Source organism: Denticeps clupeoides, chromosome 2 (assembly GCF_900700375.1).
Source record: "Denticeps clupeoides chromosome 2, fDenClu1.1, whole genome shotgun sequence".
NCBI lineage: Eukaryota > Metazoa > Chordata > Actinopteri > Clupeiformes > Denticipitidae > Denticeps > Denticeps clupeoides.
Genome location: NC_041708.1, coordinates 15,346,197 through 15,365,735, shown reverse-complemented (window position 1 = coordinate 15,365,735; position 19,539 = coordinate 15,346,197). Strand labels below are relative to the sequence as shown.

Below are 19,539 nucleotides of genomic sequence, written 5' to 3'. Positions count from 1 at the left end.
CACAGCCCTTACCACATCATCATGACACGTTGTGGGTCTTGTCCTCAAGAATGATGAATCAGCATACAGAGAGGAAGTGCAATGACTGATGGACTGGTGTAAGGTCAACAATCTATTTCTGAACATTGACAAAACAAAGGAGATGTTTGTTCACTTCAGAAGACAACGGAGGGATCACTCTCCATGGAACATCAATGGATTTTGTGTGGAGATCATCAAGAACACAAAGTTCCTCTGTGTTCATCTACAGGAGAACCTCTCCTGGAATCTGAACACCAGCTCAACAGCCAAGAAAGCCCAGCAGTGTCTCAACTTCCTTTGGAGGCTGAGGAAAGCCCATCTTCCACCACCCATCCTCACCTTCTTCTATATATGGACCATTGAGAGCATTCTAACCAGCTGCATCACTGTCTGGTTTTTAGAACTGCACCATATCGGACCACAAGACCATACAGCGGATAGTGAGGACAGCTGAGAAAATCATCGGAGTCTCTCTTGCCTTCATAACTGTCACGTCGGAGAGCTGACGGGGGAAGGAAGCGCAGAGGAGGGCCATAATATGAACAAGGATTTATTAATAATTACAAAGGAAAACAGCGCGATGGCTGAAAACGGGAAATAAGGGGGATCAACAGAAACTAGCCTGCAAGTTTCTGTTTGCCAGAACTCAAAACTGAACAGGTGCAAGATCCACAAAAAGACCACAAGAGTTCACGAAAAAGTCAGAGCCGCCGAAGGGTGGAAACACAGCAACTTATCAAACGCAGTCCTGTTTGGGCACAGGTGCCATCAATTCTGACAATAACAAACATTTACAGCACATGCTGCATCAGGAAAGCCACCAGCATTGTGAAGGACACATACACTCCTCAGCCTCCTACTATCCGGAAAAAGGTACTGACGCATTCGGTCAGTACCGAATACTGACTGCCAGTCTGTGCAATAGCTTTTTTCCACAGGTCATCAGACACCTGAACACCCGGGAATTTTCCACTCTGTACTGACACACACACATACTTCTGTTACTTACATTTACATTTACGGCATTTATCAGAGCAACTTACAATCAGTAGTTACAGGGACAGTCCCCCTGGAACCAAGTATTGCTGGAGCACAGCAATATTTGCACAATTTTACCTTGCACATTTATTATTTGTTTCACTGTTAAATGTTTTTTGTTAAATGTTTACATTTACATTTACAGCATTTATCAGACACCCTTATCCAGAGCGACTTACAATCAGTAGTTACAGGGACAGTCCCCCTGGAGCAAGTTAGGGTTAAGCGTCTTGCTCAGGGACACAATGGTAGTAAGCGGGATTTGAACCTGGGTCGTCTGGTTTATAGGCGAGTGTGTTACCCACTAGGCTACTACCACCCATGTTATTCTTGCACTGCCTGTGCCCCGTTTGCACTTTGTGTAGCCCAGTTTGTCTTTGTCGCACACTTTGTCATTATGTAAATTTGTTTAATTGTTTAAATGTTACATTAAGCATCAGGTTTCACTATTTACTGTCTAACATGTATATAGATTAAATGACAATAAAGCTGACTTCAACTTCATTTGCAATGGGCACTTACAAATAAACAATGTTCACAAAAGCACTTACTTAGTGTCATGGGCAAAATTGCATAGCATGAATGCAGCATGTTTCTCATAATCCATACAGCAAACATCTGAGCCAGCATCACTGTCCCCATCAGAGCCAGAACCTCTGCCAAAGATATTGCCTGCTGTATGTTCCATGAAATGCACCACGTTGCCTATATTTGTGACCCGAGCACAGGACTGGAAGATAAAGCTGTCAATCATGTGGGTCTCAGACGCATGCAGAAAAAAATATAAACACTGATAAATACATGTATGAACACATTAAATCATCTTGACAATATTACAATGCAAAAATAACCTACATAAAATTGTCCAAAAACAGGGCCATGTTAGGGACTGACCAAGACACATGCAGGTCCCGGCTTCTTCCTGGCTTTTCATTTGCCATGTCATATATAATTTAATGGCCCCCTTTATTTTTGCCTTAACTATATAATGGTCAGATTTGTATTTTTTGTTTGGGTTTAGTTGTATGCAGTGATAGGTCTTTTTCCTTTCCCAACTTCCTTTACTCCATCTTAGTGATAGTTTAGCCTTATTTCCCCTGTTAGAGGAAATAGAAGATTTGCGCTGGTTGAGCTGGTGCTCTTGCGTTATGCCACAGATGTTTTATAGTTTATAGTGCATTTCACCAATGTGTTTTTATTTTGTGTATATTTTGTCTAAATGATCAAAAAGATATAATCCTGATATAGGATTATAGATATATAATCCTAGAAGCATCAAACAGTGCTGTTTAGAAATTTTAGTTCACACTACAGCTTGTTTTTAATTAGACAACATAAATGCAGGCTCGAAAAAATGAGTGAGGTGTAATCAACCCTGTGAGAAAATGTTCAGCTCTATTGTAGAGTAGTCATCCTGTTATAATCCTAAATGTCAAAATACATTTTGAAAACATGAAATACACAGTTCAATGACAGTCATATTGTAAATCAGCACATTATAATTAATAAGGCTTATCAAAGTAGGTAAATTGTTACTGACCATATCAATAATAACTTACCAAGTTTCCCACTGAGAGCATGTGGTCAAATTCTGGGCTCATTGGATAGTGTTCCATTGCCATAAAGAGGGTGTTGAGCACAATGCATATGGTAATACCCAAGTCTACAAATGGGTCCATCACCACAACGTGTACTGCCTTCTTAATGAGGACCCAGGTTGAGCAGCAGTCCCATTTCAAAAACATATCAGCAAATTTATAACAGCCTGGAGGGCAGGGCTTCTGGCCATCTTCGAGGTCTAAATAAGGGCAGAAGAGGCAGAAAGACAAAGCTCAGAATTCATCAGCAATGTATTACAGAACAACCTGTGTTAGTTGGATGTGGTAATATGGATTCTTTTATCTTCAGTTTCATTTATTTTATTATACAGCAAGGCAAAAAATATTCGGTAGCAACTAATTGTGCAAGTTGTCCCATTCAAAAAGAAGAGACAGGGCTGAAATTTTAATCAAAGTTTTGACTTCTGTCTTTCAACTATGTATGTTCAACCACATTGTATGGACTATTGTACACTAATACTGGAACCTTAATGGGAAACATATACTCCACAGCCACATAACAATGACCTTTGGTGTCTTGGGCACCTATACATGTGCAACACAATTGTAACCAGAAAGAAGGTAAATGTGAGGACATTTATCTATTGCCCTTTAACTGTAATACTAAAAAACAGTGTAACAATCAAACGTCCTTCAACTTGAGTGCCTGAAAATATTTACACTTAATCCTAGGGGTTCTCATTACAAAGCTGTAATACTGTTAATAATTGATTACACACTGCCTCTCTTGCTGGACAGACTGTGTTCCATATGTGTCCCCATATCTTTTGCACTGTGTCTGTTTCTTCTATGGTTTCGTTTTGGCCGCCTGTCTGTGTTGCAACTTAACTGTTTAGAACGCCAAACTCCACGCTGCTGTGCTTGCACACTTTCCAAGCCAGATGCAATACAAAATCTTTCAAAGCACTTTATCCACTTTGACCAGTCGTCAGCCTTAAAAGTGAACTTTTCTGGTGGGGGGACTTGAAACTGAGCCATGTCTACAACTGTGTTTTTCTTTTTTTCATCCGCGGTAATTCAGACTCATTAGTTAACTTCTGACACTATATCATATGCCTTACTGTGAACGTGCGAGTTCGGGGACGCACTTGCAGACATGCATGGACAAGGTGGACAAGTCTTCGCAGGGGAAGTGGACACTGGAAGAGCTGGGTAGGATGACCAGAGGCACTTGGCCTGTGGGAGGGGCAACACATTGGATAGTATAACTGCGTTGGCCACATCCATAGACCGACGTCCCACCGAGCACGGCCAAGAACAGCGTAAAAAAAACACCTCTCCACCATACCCCGCAGCAGGCCTGACAGCGATAGAGCTCCGCCCCCACCTCTTAACCGATGAACCCATGCAGATGGGCCGAACCTGACCCCCATGTAATGCTGTTACTGTGGTGGACAGAACCACTTCAGTGACGACTGTCCTAAAAGACTGTCTGATTGACATCAATCTGGCCACCATACTCCATCTCCCGGTCACCCGGTGTGATCCACCACGCGCAGTCAAGGGACTGGACGGCAGACCGTTGGGCTCGGGTCAGGTACTGTTCCAGACTGAACCCCTACTCATCTGCCTCGAGCCTAACCATGTCGAAACCATAATCTTTTACCTCACCGAGACTCCACATGACCCAATTGTATTAGGTTACTCATGGCTGACTGTCCACAGGCCCCAAATCGACTGGACCAATCGTCCACCACCAACCCAGACAAACCACACCCGCAAGCCACTCGTGCCCCAACCACGTAGCAGCAGTGAGACTCGGCCATGCCCCCAAACCCAACCACACCCATATCCAAGCTAAACACCATGTTGACTATGCCCCCAAGCCAAACCACACCCCTGAAACAAACCATGCCCATAACCAATTTAAATACAAGACTGACCACGCCCATGTGTAGAGCCATGCCCATGTCCAACCCAGCAACCATGACCGAGCCATGCCTATTGACCAAAGCCACCCTCCTTGAACATGACTTAACCCATGTTGCCTCATCTGTCATGCCTCGTTCTCCAAACAGCGCCTCCCCCTTCTTACTGGGGACTGCTACCATGACCTCGCTGCTGTCTTCAATTAAGAAAAGGCCCCCATAGATCCTACGACTTGGCAATTGAGCTGCTCCCCGGTGCCTTGCCACTGCTCCTGCTTTCCTCTCACGGGCCAAGCGCCTCCGGTCATCCTCTCCAGCTCTTCCAGTGTCCACTCCCAGTACGACGACTTGTCCCCCCTCACCAAGCATGTTTGCATGTGTGTCTCCAAACTCGCATGCTGACATATATGTTTATTATGTCTTGTGTCTCTTTGTGTCTGTGTGATGTGGCAGTCACCACATAAACAATTTCCTTATAAATAAACTTTTTCTGATTCTGAGTGGACCCAACCTCAAGTCTTTTAGAAAAAATCTTTAGTCAGACAAAACAAAGATTGAGTGCTACAATCATTTCACCCTGTAAAATTAATGGACAGTCAGTATTACACAAATGCAGAGACTGTGGAAAAGGGGAAATGTCATTTTCAAAATCCTGGACAAAAGTTGTGTCAGTACACAAAGTTGTCACTGAGGGCAGAATGTAATCAAAACCAGGAATAGGCAGTTACACAGGCCGTTGTTATACAGGCATTCAGTAAAAAGCAAACCAGTATGCAAGTTCATAATATGAGCAAATGCAGAGTTTGAAGCAGTCAGGGCGAAACAGTTATGGTAAAACTCTGCATATTACAATGGTAGCAGTATTACACTCTTCAATCAAAACTGCATTAACCAGCAGCAGCAGAACAGCAGAACTTCATAATCTATAAAGTGTTGTTGTCATGGCTGCCACCCCACCATCAGGTCCCCAAGGGGGTATGTGACAGCAACAGACAACGGCGACCTGGAAGTGAAGGAGGATGGGGTCAACACACTGAATAAAAGCGCTAGCCTTATCTACTATTGATCTGATATCTTGATTTACGACCCTGGCCGGTTGTTTTTTTTATCCATAAAATGCATTTAAGTGATTCTGTTTACTGGTTGTATGTGTGACGCAGAAATGTTTATTTGTGCAACTGGCCATTGGTTAAAATGGGGAAAGGTGGACTAAATTTACAACCTTTTTCTTTCCCACCCTGTGTGTGACTCCTTGTGATTGGTGAATGATGTAGTTGATGTCAATTCTGTGGACTGCCTCTAACTTATGCTGTCTCTTAAGACTCAAACAAACTGACATTCATCCACTCTGACCAATGAGAATGCCTGGTAATTGCAGCACGTAACTGAAATGTGACTGCTGAAGAGAAAATGAGAAGCAAAGTGCATTCTTCTTGCATTCTGCTTTTTAATTTAAAATATAAAATAATGAAAGTAATTATATTAGCATTATATCAGTATAATTACATGCATATGATGCATTGTGTTTTAAATGACACAAACAATACACAAACAAGCAAAGCAAAGGGGTGTTGAAATTAATTGTATAATCGATGCATGGATGATTCTGCATTGATGCAGTGCAGAACATAATCGATTATATCATACTGATGCTGCTTGGTCATTTTCTGGTGGTGGCATTAAAAATGCTGCTGGTAGTGACTTTGGATGCCTGAGTGCCACTCCAGGTAGGAGTTTCATGTGGCGGCCAATTTTTTCGGTGGCCTTGATCTTGTTCTTGCACTGTGGTCAACATGAAACTTTGGAACTTTGGAACTTTGACCATTGAGCTCCATAACATATTTTTGCGCAACCCATAAAATGTAGTACTTCGAATTTTCTCCAATGAGCAAAAAATTGGTGTTCAGTCAGGGTTGGGGCAGTGGTGGCCTACCGGTTAAGGAAGCGACTCTGTAATCAGAAGGTTGACGGTTCAAATCCCAATCCACCAAGGTGCCACTGAGAAAAGCACCCCCCCCCTTTCCCCGGCCACCTGTCATGTCTGCCCCCTGATCACCAAGGGTGATGGGTTAAAAGCAGAGGACACATTTTGTTGTGTGCATGTGTGCTGTGCTGCAGTGTATCACAGTGACAATCACTTCACTTCACAGGTTGTAACAGGTTTTATTCGTATGTAGTTCAATTAAAGGAGTACTACCATTATATACAACTGTTTCAAGGTGAGCTTGAACTAAACAGACAATTTTTCTGCTCATTGGAGCAAATCAAAGCATCCACGCAGGGTTACAAGACTTTAACTTTTCAATTAGAACAATTTTGGTTTGTGTAGGAGAAGTGTGAAGAACAGTGCATCACTTTTTACATATGTTGTTACACCATGTTACAGACTTATTCCAAAATGGATTAAATTAATTTCTTCCCTCTGAATTCTACACACAGAACAAAATAAAAAAAAAAAAGTTTTCATCCAGGATGTCTCTGTAATAATAATCTTTCTCCTTATCCTGACAAGTTTCCCTGTTCCAGCTGAAAAACATCCCCACAGCATGATGCTGCCACCACCATGCTTCACTGCAGGGATGGTATTAGCCTAATGATGTTCAGTGACTGGTTTCCAGCCTAGCATTCACAAAGATGCCAAAGAATTCAATCTTTGAACCTCTTCCACTTACAGATGATGGAGGCCACTGTCCTATATTGTCTCGGAGATCTAGAGACAATTCCCTTGACTTCATGCTTGTTTTGGGCTCTGACATGAGCTCTCATCTATGGGACCTTATATAGACAGGTGTGTGCCTTTCAAAATCATGTCCAATACACTGTTTTAATTAAGCAGCAGAAACATCTCGAGGGTGATCAGGGGTAACTGTCTTTCAACTCCCTTTTCAGCTCCTCCTTGTCTCCAGATTTTAAGTTCCCCTCTTTTGCCTTGAGGACAGATTTTATATCTGGGGTAATTCAAGTTTTGTTGTTGGAGAAGCACTGCATAATCCTGGTGGGTACAGTCCATTGTCTATAGTTCTCTACAAATCTATACAAATAGATGTAAATGAATGAGTGGTAATGCTACAGTTCTTTTCATGAAGGTTGCCAGAGTCTTCAGCTAACATTTTTGTGGTGTTTGTATTTGCATATGGATATGCATATTTTATTTTGAATTATAGTAGGTTAACAAAAAATGCTTCTTTATCAATTTATTCGCAGCTCGGTCATAAATACGTCTCACATTTGTAACAAAATAAGATGATAAAAATTGCTTCTAAAATTTGCCAGTTTTTGCTTCTCAAATTTCTCAGTTTTGCCAGTTCTGTATGCCACCTTGGCCCTGATAGACATTCATTCATTTTAAAGGAGCTCTACCCGGTGCCAAGCTGGCAGCTCTGTTGGCTGCCATTGGCGACCCTATTCAAAGAGACATATTGTCTTTGTTTATATGTGTACACGCCACTAGAATCAGAAATGAAGAGGACAATAGTGACTAAGGTATTGTTAGACAGAATGGCTGAAATAATATTGTCATTCTAATAATAATGCAGAGGTAATGCTGTCCATTTTAGGTTCAGAGTAACAGTACCTTCCATAGTCATGGCAAAGACACTGTTGTCACTGGCAGTTCGTCGGTTCAATTCAGGTAGCTCAAGATGCATCATGCTATGACTGGATCCTATGGACTTCTCATCTTTACTCTTCTTATTTTCTGAATGGAACTGAAATAAAGAAGCAAATAAACAAATTATTATTGGTCATTTATTTCATTATACAGAGCAGTGTTTTGTAAAAGCAGAATGTAAAATAAAAAGCATTAGTGCAGTTTTCCAGGAAAGAATAGAGACATCATAGGTGTCCAGACATCTTGATGATATGTCCTCCTTTTGAGACCTGGAAATTTAATCCAGTAGGAGTTGAAGAATTGTTCGGGTTTTTGAGTTGCTTAAACATTCACCTGCTAGTTGCACTTACTTAACTATGGAAAAATGGATCATGGCTGCATTAACAAAACATATGTTTTTATGGTTCCAATTACAATAGTGCAAATGCAAAGATAAAAAAAAAAAAAGTATCAATTGCCTGCTTGCATTTTTTTTTTTGCTGATAAAGCGATGTAGATTTCAGCGAGAGAAAAGGTAGCTGACCAGTTAACATATGTGAGGAACTTCTCTTCAAATTCAGTTTCAGCAGAACCTGTGTACCTTATTTTTATTTTTCATTGGATTAAAATAAAAAAATTTACAATGCTAAGCTTTTGTTAAATTCATTATATTTGTATAATGTATGTAATAAATACAGAGATATTTATTGTGTATCGCGATGTAGATTAAGAATATTGTGATATTATTTTTAGGCCATATTACCCAACACTGGTTGTACCCAATATACCATAGGAAATGTACTTCATAAAAAAGTATAAATATATTTACACACAAATGAATGAATGTATAAATTTACACATTTGCACACCTTCACCCTACCTGTTACACATATTTTATATTTAAAACATAAAATTGTAATATTTAGTTATGTTTGCAATATTTGCATATTGGTTTTCATTGTATACTTGCATTATTTGTATGTGACAAATAAAAATTGAATTTGAAATATGATCTAATGAATGGTTAAAACTTTTGTTCATGGTGATCCTGAGTGATTCTGAATGCTGACTGGTTTGTTATAATTGGATGAATGAGAAAATAAAAAGAAATTGGCACTGATCAATGGATCAATTGATCAATGGATCAATGACATCATGGCACATGCTTCTATGGAGCCATATCCTATGGTGCGAAATTATTAATAAAGGTACCATGCTGTTCTGAATTATATGTCAGTCTGTTTGGCTCATTTTCTGTGAAAAACTATTTGTAACTGTAAACAAAAGTTTCTTTAACAAAAATTAAGTTCTATTTCTCTATTCTATAAATTATTGCTTTATTGCTTTAATACAGAATTATTTAAAATAATAAAATTTCTGACTTTTATACATTCTGTTTCTCCTTAATGAAAATGACAGATCTCTACATTCTTTTTCAGTAGGAAAATTTTGGCAGCGTTTCAATATTGACAGAGTATCAACTACTTATTTTCCCCACTGTATCTCTGCTGCCCTGAGCTGAGGTGTTAAACTCACCTGTTACTTAGTCAGGCTGCTATAGCAGTGACAGCAGAGCAATGGAGGATCTAGGGGCCATCAAAAATACCATAGCATTTTACTTTTACAGTTGACCTTTTTACTTTTTCACAAATACCATTTGTTCAGAGCATTTCTCTCATGTAGTAAGCCTCTGGGTTGTAGTAACTTAGTGGGTAACACACCTACATATGAACCCTAAGCCATCGTCTCCAACCCATTTAACAATGTTAATATTAGCTATTATTAAGATTATTATTAGGGCACCCAGAGGGTCCATATTGTTTTCGTAATTAGGGCCAAAGCACTATTGTTATTAGAAGGATTAGGGACCAAGCAGGAGGGCGAAGTAGCCAAAAGGATTAAGGATTATTTTTTTATTTTTTTTGAGGAATTAGGACCACTAGGGCCTCCAAGAAATGGGTTGTGCATCAATTCACCAGCAGTAGCACAAAAATATGGTAATATGCTCTGGCACCACACTTCAAATGTGCATTCCATGCATCAGGCTTCAGTGGCACCAGTGAAGCAGGGGATGCTTCCGTGCTGGAGTCTGTGAGGCAGGGTCACTCAAACTGGCCCTATCATGATCGTGCTCAATCAGCCACTTTATTAAGACTGCCTGCTCTGCTTGGAGCTGCAGCCACTTTATGAGAACAGCCTGCTCCTGAGGCAAAAGCGCGGGCAGGCCCATCAAGATTTCTCCTGGAACTATGGTTTCTAGTTATTATTATTCTCCATCTCACAGAATTTGTCATTTTTTTTCAGATACTTCCTATGCATGAAAACAAACTTTTTTTTGCCCCACACATCACAATTCAGACAAAGCTTGTACTGAGACATGTTTTGACCTGGGCGTGGCAGGGAGGACTCAACAGTGCCACCAAACGCATTACCATTTCTTGTGCATACACACTTTCAGATATAGCTATCAAAATTAATATGCATGTGTATCACATTAAGACAAGGATCCTAGACCCTTGGGGTTAGGGTCCAAATCACTCCAAATTTGGCTTGAATGTATAACAAAGGTTCATCATGTCTAAATTGCAAACTTTTTTGATAACTTGAATGGTCTTGAAATGGCAAGCAAACAAATTTAAGTAATTTTTTGGGAAAAGAAAATATTCAGTCTTACACCATTATCATGCTTATATATGAATTTTGACACCTTGGTATAGCACCACCAATTGGCCATGTAAATGTGTGTGTTCTTGACGGAAAAGTAAGTGCTGAGGAGTGTTGTTCACGCTCGTGTGTTTGACTCGTTTATCCTCTCATACTGGTTCATATGCTGAGAGAGAGTTTGTAATGTTTGTGAATAATTTAATTCTTATGCTAATTTCCACCTGCTATTAGTGCTAAGCTAACGAGGTTCAATAATTTTCCTGTGTTTTAACTGCCTATATTTATATTCTAGGCAGTATTTTCTAGTGCTGGTTAGCTGCTTATGTATGACTATATTGTCTGTTTCATGTTAAGTTACTGTAAGCAGTGTTATTAATCAGTGTTGTGTATCATGTCAGTTGCATGTTTGCTTATGTATGCTTTTCTCTATTTCCTGCAGACCACACATGCAAACATACACTTAAATTAGTTAATTAATAACATAACGGATAAGCTGGTCTCCAGGCACTTGATTCTCTGATCGGAATCAGAATCATATTGCCACTTCACCAGTGTAACCCGTCGTGGGAGACGTACATTCTACACGACATTTGATGGTCCTTCGAGCTGGATGAAGCAAAAAAAAACAATATGGATCACGCAGCGACAGATGCACCAACCAGACCCACCAGAGTGATTCGTCTCCCCCTCCGCAGAATATGAGGTTTTAGTTACTGTCCCTCAGATGCTCGCCCTCCAATGCTTTCTACCTGTTCTAAGGACATACATGGAAGCAACACGAGGAGAACATCTCACAGTACACGCACCTCTGGTTTACGATCCACAAGGAAGGCATCTTGCTCTACTGGGTTCTACCCAGCTCAATCATTGTCTGCTGTACAAGCTGAATTCCTGGAGGAAAATATTAAACATATTAAAGCATCAACTCCAGAACCTCCGTCAAGAGATGGAAGATGACCTACTGGCCGAATTACAACACCAGCAGCTGCCGGCCCAAGTGAAAGCAGTGCAGCAGGCTCAGGAGGAGACACTGCAGGCCAGATAGGACTTAACTAAACGACTGGAGAGAAACCTACATCACAGAGTCCGGTGAGGACACACCACAATACACCGGCTGCAGTGCCACTGCCACTCAGTTACCACAGCTATGACTTCAACCACAGTGAATACAATGGCGCTATCTTCAGCTGCACCTGCGCAACTTTCACATGCAGATTTCAGCACAATGAATCAGACACCATCATCATCATCATCTCAGATCCATGTACAGCAACACCAGCAGTAATTCCTTCCAGGGCCAAGGTGAGGTCACAGCCCAGTCACAGCTTAGCAGTGCAGCACCCTGTAACCATCAGCACATAGCCATGTGAGGTACTTTCCCCCTTTAATCCAGCATTACATGCTGCCACCTGGCAGCCATCACCTAATCATCTAGTGCTACCCATATCAGGCCCTCAGCAAAGGCACACAGCACTAAATGACATCACTCACCATATACCGATGTCCCAAACACTAGCGGTTCCCCAATCTGTCTTACCACCACAACCCGGAACAGAGCTACTAATTGCCTCAGCATATGGCATCCCAAGGCCCACACTGCCAGTGTTTGAGAGCGGCCGTGAAAGTGAGTTTACCCTTCTGAAAATGGCATTAGACAATCTGCTAAATGGCCATAGTCACCTCAATGAGCAATACAAATATCAGGTGTTACTGATAGTAGTGCTGTTCAACTGGCAAAGGCTTACATGTAGGATTCAAGCCCATATACTGCTGCACTCCAAGCACTGCAAGACAAATATGGCCAACTACGACAGCTTGTCCTATCAGAGCTAGGTGCCATCCTGAACACTCCAGCTCTTAAAATGGGTGACATGAATGCATTTGACTCCTTCGCTTTGTCAGTTCAGTTGCTAGTGGGCATGCTGCAGACTCTTGAAGGTCAAAATGGTTATGAGCTCATGTGCGGCTCCCACGTTGACAAGCTGCTCTGCAATCTGCCACCTTCATACAGAGACAGTTTTGTTTACTGTATCAAATTGAGGCATCCTGCAGTCTGGTACAAACAGAACTTACACACTTCCTGACCTGGCTGACTGGCTACAAATTAAGTCACAGGTCAAGCATATAGCCAGTTGTGTCACAGCACTCTTCCCAGGTGACCCTCCTAAATTCGCCAAGAATGAGCAGAAGGGCCCATACCATAAAGAGCGCTCAATACCTGTCTTGTTCACAGTTAAGGAGTCTACTCCAGCTGAGCCTGCTTGTAGCCGGAGCACCCCCAAACCCAAGCCTTACTGTCCCTACTGTGATAGCAGAGGTCACTACCTCAACTCCTTTAAGATATCAAGAAACTTGACACAAGACAAGTCATTGCATGGATTAATGACAGTAAACGGTGCCAGAGGTGTGGACGTAGCCATTCGATTGAAAGCTGCAACCTCAACCTCAAAAGGTGGTGAAGGTTCTCATCCACAGTGGCAACCAGTCTATGGAGGCTTATGCTATCTTAGATGATGGCTCAGAAAGAACTATTGTTCTCTCACCTGTCGTACAGGACCTCAGGATTGCTGGAACTCCCGAGACTCTCCCTCTTCAGACAGTCCACCAGAAGGTGAAGCAGCTGGATGGTCTCATTTGATGTCTCACCTATATCCAGGCCTACTGAGAAGCAAAAAGTTTCAAATGCTTTCACAGCCCAAGAGTTAAGCCAAGCCAAGCATGATTATCCTGTTGCAACACTCCAGAGGACCTATCATCATCATCATCTAAGAGGTCTTCCACTGCTTCTGGTAGAGCATGTGCAACTGTTGCACCTCATCGGATCGGACATGCCACATCTCAATTAGGCTGGTCACTCCAAGGTCCAATGATCCCCATTCAGAGCCCATGTAGTGGATATCAGCAGTGCCTGCACATTACCATGGCCTCAGCTGATGTCGAGCTACTCCAGCACATACAACGCCTACGGCAGATGGACACACTACCTTTCTGTGCGAAAGAAGTAACCCGATCAAAACTAGACCAGCAAGCGTACAACTTGTTGCAAAACACCACTACTCAAGTCAGTGTGAATGGCAGGCAGCGCTATGCAACCCCGCTGCTTCGTCACACTCCTGTCAGCATCCTTCATGCACCAGAAGAAGCTGTGTTACCGAGTCTCTGTCGAATGGAATAATAATCAGTGTTGTGTATCATGTCAGTTGCATGTTTGCTTATGTATGCTTTTCTCTGTTTCCTGCAGACCACACATGCACACATACACTTAAATTAGTTAATAAATAACATAACGGATAAGCTGGCCTCCAGGCTCTTGATTCTCTGATCGGAATCAGATTCATAATGTCGCTTCACCAGTGTAACCCGTCGTGGGATATGTACTATCTACACAACAGTAAGAGCATTGCACAGTATTAAACATAGAGGACTGATGCACATCATTAGCAAATAATGCACAGTCTTTCACAAAGTTTTAACCCATAATAAATATAACCAGATAGCTATTGTAACTTTAAATTATGAATGCTTTTCATAAAATCAATGTAAGTGCATCTGTTTTTACTTAGCCAGGTTGTTTGACAGAAAGATGGGCAAAGTCCATCCATCAACACCATTCCCACACAAACACTGCATCTGTAGGGTTATTTCCTAGTATGAAAACATTCTGTTGCTCACTAATCATAACCTCGTTCCCATGTTTCATGCTGTGGCGGTTCCCACATACACTGCAAATTATTATTTATAGCTGTGGCAGTCAATGATTGTGCTTAGAGAGAAGCAGTAGGGCCAGTCTCTTATAGGAGCAAAGCAATCACTCATAGTGATAGCAGAGGAGGGGGTTGTGCCTGTCTGTGCTGGTGTCTGTGAGGGGGGAGGATGTCATAAATTCCAGCACACTAAAAAGGGCTCAGAGGCAGATCTTTCAAACTGGTGCTATTATGATCATGCTTGATGGTCATGTGGTTGCGGTATCATCGTCTCGTGGTGCATGACTGTGTGTGGTAATCCATTCCCTATATAACAGGGAAAGAACCACATTGTATGTTTGCTGCCTATGTATGACCCTTCACACAGTTACAGTATGAACTGTAGGAAACTTTATTAAGACTTGCAGGACACTCTGTAGAGGTTGAAGGCCAACCAAGGTTTGGGAGGTATGGAAAGAACCAAAATAAGACTAGCAGGGCCCAGCAAGGCCAAACAAATTATGGGGAGGTTTTGAAGGCCAAACTGTCACAACTGGATGCACAATGCTTAATTGTAGATTGTCCATAACCATTGCCAACTCAACAAGATTCTGGCTGGGCATTTGACAGATGTGCGATAACATTTCGCTCATCTCACACACTTAGGATTTACTATGGGTCTAACTTTGTGTATGCATGAAAGAGCAAAGATAAATATACATAAATTTATATTTTATATTTATAAATTTAAACTTTATATACATAAAGAGCATTATACTACATATTATACATCCCATGGGTATGTGCTATCTGTGTTCTCTGTCTTTTTTGTGTTTTCCTTTTTGTAGGAGGAGCCTGTAATTACGGACTCCGCCCATACCTGACGGTGATTTGCATTCCTGTCAGAGTGAGGCTGTTAAAGATGACGGTAGTCTGTTGAGAAGGAAAGGGAGAAGGGGGAAATATGCCAGACAGATGCCTTGTTTACAGTAGTCATCTACCCTGTGCTTCTTCATGGCCTGACTGCTTTGCTGTCTTTGTGTTGGCTTGAATTGTATTTCTATTGATTTATTAAATGAAATGTTAAAACATTTGTGCCATTTCCCTCCCTCTTTCCTGATTGACCTAGACCAGGGCGTAACCGTTGAAGTTATTGAAATGTTGTATGCCTAGCGCACACATACACATGGAAGAGACACGGCCTGTCCTTGAGGCACTCAGAGTGGTGCCACCCTTAGCTGAGCTCACATGGATCCTGAGAGTGAACAAAAAAATCTTAAAAAGAAGAATCAAACACATTTTAAGTTTCAAGCCACACCAAGTCAAGCCATACCTTGACCTTGCCTCAATCTTTGAGAAGGACAGGGCAGCTGCGCTTCCTACTCAAGGGCCATACAACCTGGCACCTCCTTCCTGGCCCCGTACATACCCGGGCCCTGTACTCCCTGTTTCTGCCTGAGCGGAAGGACTACATCTCCTCATCTCTGACCAGTGGCATCATCCCCTACTTTTTCATGGTGAAGAGTGATGACTGGTTACGACCCTGCTCAATGCAGTCACCCGGAAAAAAACGTTACCCAATTCCTCTCATAAACACAGGGCCAGTATCTACACTACATGTGTCAAATGTGGCCGCGGCTCGCAAGATCACTTTGTATATGTGACACACTGGTGGCACATGGGTTGCAAATCGTGTAATGCATTGTGGAATTTACAGACAAACTGAGAACCCTACATACTTTTACCTTTTTTTTCATCAAGGGCTACAGCCAGGGGGCTCAATCACTCACCTCTCTACTCCGGGGCAAACCGATATGCCTAACCTGGAACAACCAAGCCCAACAAGCCTTTGGTGCAATGGCCCCCATCCTTGTCCACCCCAATCCACAACTGCCTTTCATCGTTAATGCCTCTGATTTAAGTGACAGGGCTGTCCTCTCTCAGTAGTGTGCCATGGACCAGAAGTTGCACCCATGTGCCTTTTATTCAGGCCATCTTAGTCCTGCGTAGTGCACTTATGATGTGGGGAACTGTTTTTGCATGGTCGTAGAACACCCAGATGCCCCAGTCCAGTGGGACCTACTGTAGAACACAGGGTAGGCTCACAATCCACCAACAACAACAACATTTATGTCTTATATACCCCAAAACTCACATACAGTATGTCTCAATGACAGGCTCTACATTTGACACCCCCCACACTTGACCCTTCTGCGCACAAGGAAAAACTGTAGGAGAGTCCAAAATGTAGTCCAGTGTCATGGTGTACAATATGTGTCCATTATGATGCTACTGGTCCATTTGACAATTGATGAATGGTGGTGGTGGCTGTGGTGACTCTCTGTTTCTTTTCATGCCAAGTCCTCGTTTAGCAGTTGCCTGGAACCAGGATTTATCTGCGGGTCTCTTCACTGGAGTCTGCCAGTAGTCTGTGTGCTTAATTCAGTATCTCAGAGAAAACAAACAGAAGCAGCGGAAGACTGTGGCATTGTACGACTGATACTGAAATATGTGGTTATAGTGGTATATTGGTGCTTCAGTGACCCGTTACCCTAACTAGGACAGCCTAACTAAAATTAATTTAACACTGACTGTACTTAACAGGGGGACTGTGTGAAAAAGTGGACTTTAGAATTGACACTGTGTCTGAGACTTTAACAGAAGGTCAGTGAAAACAGATGTGTTTTCAGTTCAGATTTAAACACTGAGTCCCGAACAATGACCGGCAAGCCGTTCCACAACTGTGGACCTCAATAGGAGAAGGATCTGGTCCCAGCTGTGACCTTCTGTACTTTGGGCACCAGTAGTGACCCCACACCTGTTGATCACAGGGGGCGTGGCTGATCGTAAATACCACTGCCCAACCTGCCGCGAATTGGTCCAAAGTACCACAATGGGGACACAATGACAATGACTTTGGTGGCTGGGACTCCCCGGAGTACGTATTGGTCTGTCGCACCTGTAACGCACACAAGACAGACACCCAGTGCACTCAGGCCCTCCTCTAGTCACTACCTCAGCCGCATTGACCATGGTCCCATGTGACACTTGACACCAGTTTGCCACCAGTCATCCCAGGGGAACACCACAGTCCTGGTATTTGTTAATTGTTTCACCAAGGTGTCTCTTTGCCCGGTCTGCCCACTTGCTCCCAAACTGCCCTGCAGTCATCCGAAAAGTCGTCCGGCAACATTAACCTCCACTGACCTCTCAGATCATGGTCCCTGGTTCATCACCTGGTTCTGGTACCTTATCTGGAGGCAACTAGGGGTGTTCGTCAGTCTCACTTCAGGCTACCATCCAGAGGCGAATGGGAGACCTAGCACATCAACCAAGAACTAAAGAATCATCTCCACTTTTAATGTTCCGCCCACCCGACGACCTGGTCCAAACATCTCCTTCTGGCCCAGCTAGCACAATCCAAGACGTGTCGTCAGCAACCGGCCACACCCCAAATAAAACCTAGAAGCTGCCCGGCCACTGTCTACCTGACACTGCTATGCTGCTCCATTCCACGGTCCACCACCTTCGCCTCCTACAGTGTCCCCGATACAGCCACAGTTGCACCTCAAGCATTCCTGACACTTCCACATATACACATATTCTAAAACATTCTCAGCATTTAATATGAGACTAAATGATACTAAACATGGCCTAGTGTTTTGTACACAGCATAAAATAAAGTTTATACTGATGCACTTAAATAAAAACACGATAATTAAATGGATGAGAGTAGATGGTTCAGTCCTGATAATATTTCCGTGTTCATGAGTTTGTCCGAAAGTCCTGAGTTTTGGAATCCCATCAAATGAATCCCATGTAAAGATATGTTGGAACCAGCTACTCTGCTTTTTCTTATCAGTGGAGATGGTTTACAATCCAATTTCCTTTAGGGAAAGGTCACCCTGGCCATAATGTCATTGAGGTGATGTCATTGAGGTGAGGTCCTTAATAAGAGGGGAGTTTTTCAAGATGCAATGTTTTATGAACAAATAATGCATTGAGCCCTGCTGGATGACCTATGCAAACTTATGATCAGATTCAACCAGCCTGCGTGTTCTGTACAGTGCACACAACAAAATTAGTTCTCTGCTTTTAACTAATCACCCTTGGTGAGCAGAGGGCAACCATGAAAGGGGCCTGTGGACAACCAGAATTGCAGACTGTTATTATCATGGTGTGTTTATTTGAAAAATCACATTAGTTTTCCAGGTTTAAAAGTTTAAAAGTAATTAACTTGCTCAGGTTGTAAACCTTAGTATATACTATGATTTATACTATCTTTCACAATATACAAATTAATTGTAAGATCAAAGTAATTACCTCATGATCTTGGTTTTTGACCTCTTCTAACATTCTCTGGAACTCTTCTTCTTTTTTTTTTGCCTCAGCCAGTGTTGCCTCAATCTGTTCATCATATGCCATGGCAATAACAGCCAAGATGAGGTTGATGAGGTAGAAGGAGCCCAGGAAGATGACTACCACGAAGAACACCATGTATGTTTTACCTGCAGCTCTAAGGGTCTAAAGATTGAATTTGTGATCAAATGTATTATAATTAAAAAATTATTTTAACTTTTGTAAAATGCATCACTAACACTAAGTGTTTCTCTGAAGTCTCAACGTAAATATGAACTGAATTCATGGTGGCAATTGTACAAGTTGCAAAAATACTATTCAGTAAATATGTTCACTGATGCAGAAAAACTGAAGCATAAAGTACCAGCTGAAAGAGATTTTCCCAGTAGTCTTGCGTCATGACGCGAAATAGGGCAAGGAAGGCCCAACCAAAGGTGTCATAGCTGGTGTAGCCAAAATTTGGATTCCTTCCAGCCTTCATGCAAGTGTAGCCTTCTGGGCACTTCCTGTAAGAAATTGCACATGTGAAACTCCCACCTCAGCTGGATTTCATTCCTACAGAACATGCTTTTAAGCTCCTATGTTCACCAAATAATGCACAAAAAGTGGAGAAAACCATATATGCGCAAATGAAGATATGATTCATCTACTATAATTCCCAATTATATAATTGTGAATAGGAGTGAGGATGAGGGTGG

General features: G+C 42.1%; 1 protein-coding gene across 1 annotated transcript in view; it reads right to left on the bottom strand.

Moving 5' to 3' along the window:
- LOC114784266 (sodium channel protein type 4 subunit alpha A-like) overlaps window positions 1-19,539 on the bottom strand; it is an 83,042-nt gene that overhangs the window by 26,539 nt on the left and 36,964 nt on the right. The window contains 4 exon segments of the mRNA XM_028969531.1: window positions 2,619-2,857; window positions 8,121-8,253; window positions 18,806-19,006; window positions 19,206-19,347. Of these exon segments, the coding sequence (XP_028825364.1) occupies window positions 2,619-2,857; window positions 8,121-8,253; window positions 18,806-19,006; window positions 19,206-19,347 (715 nt within the window).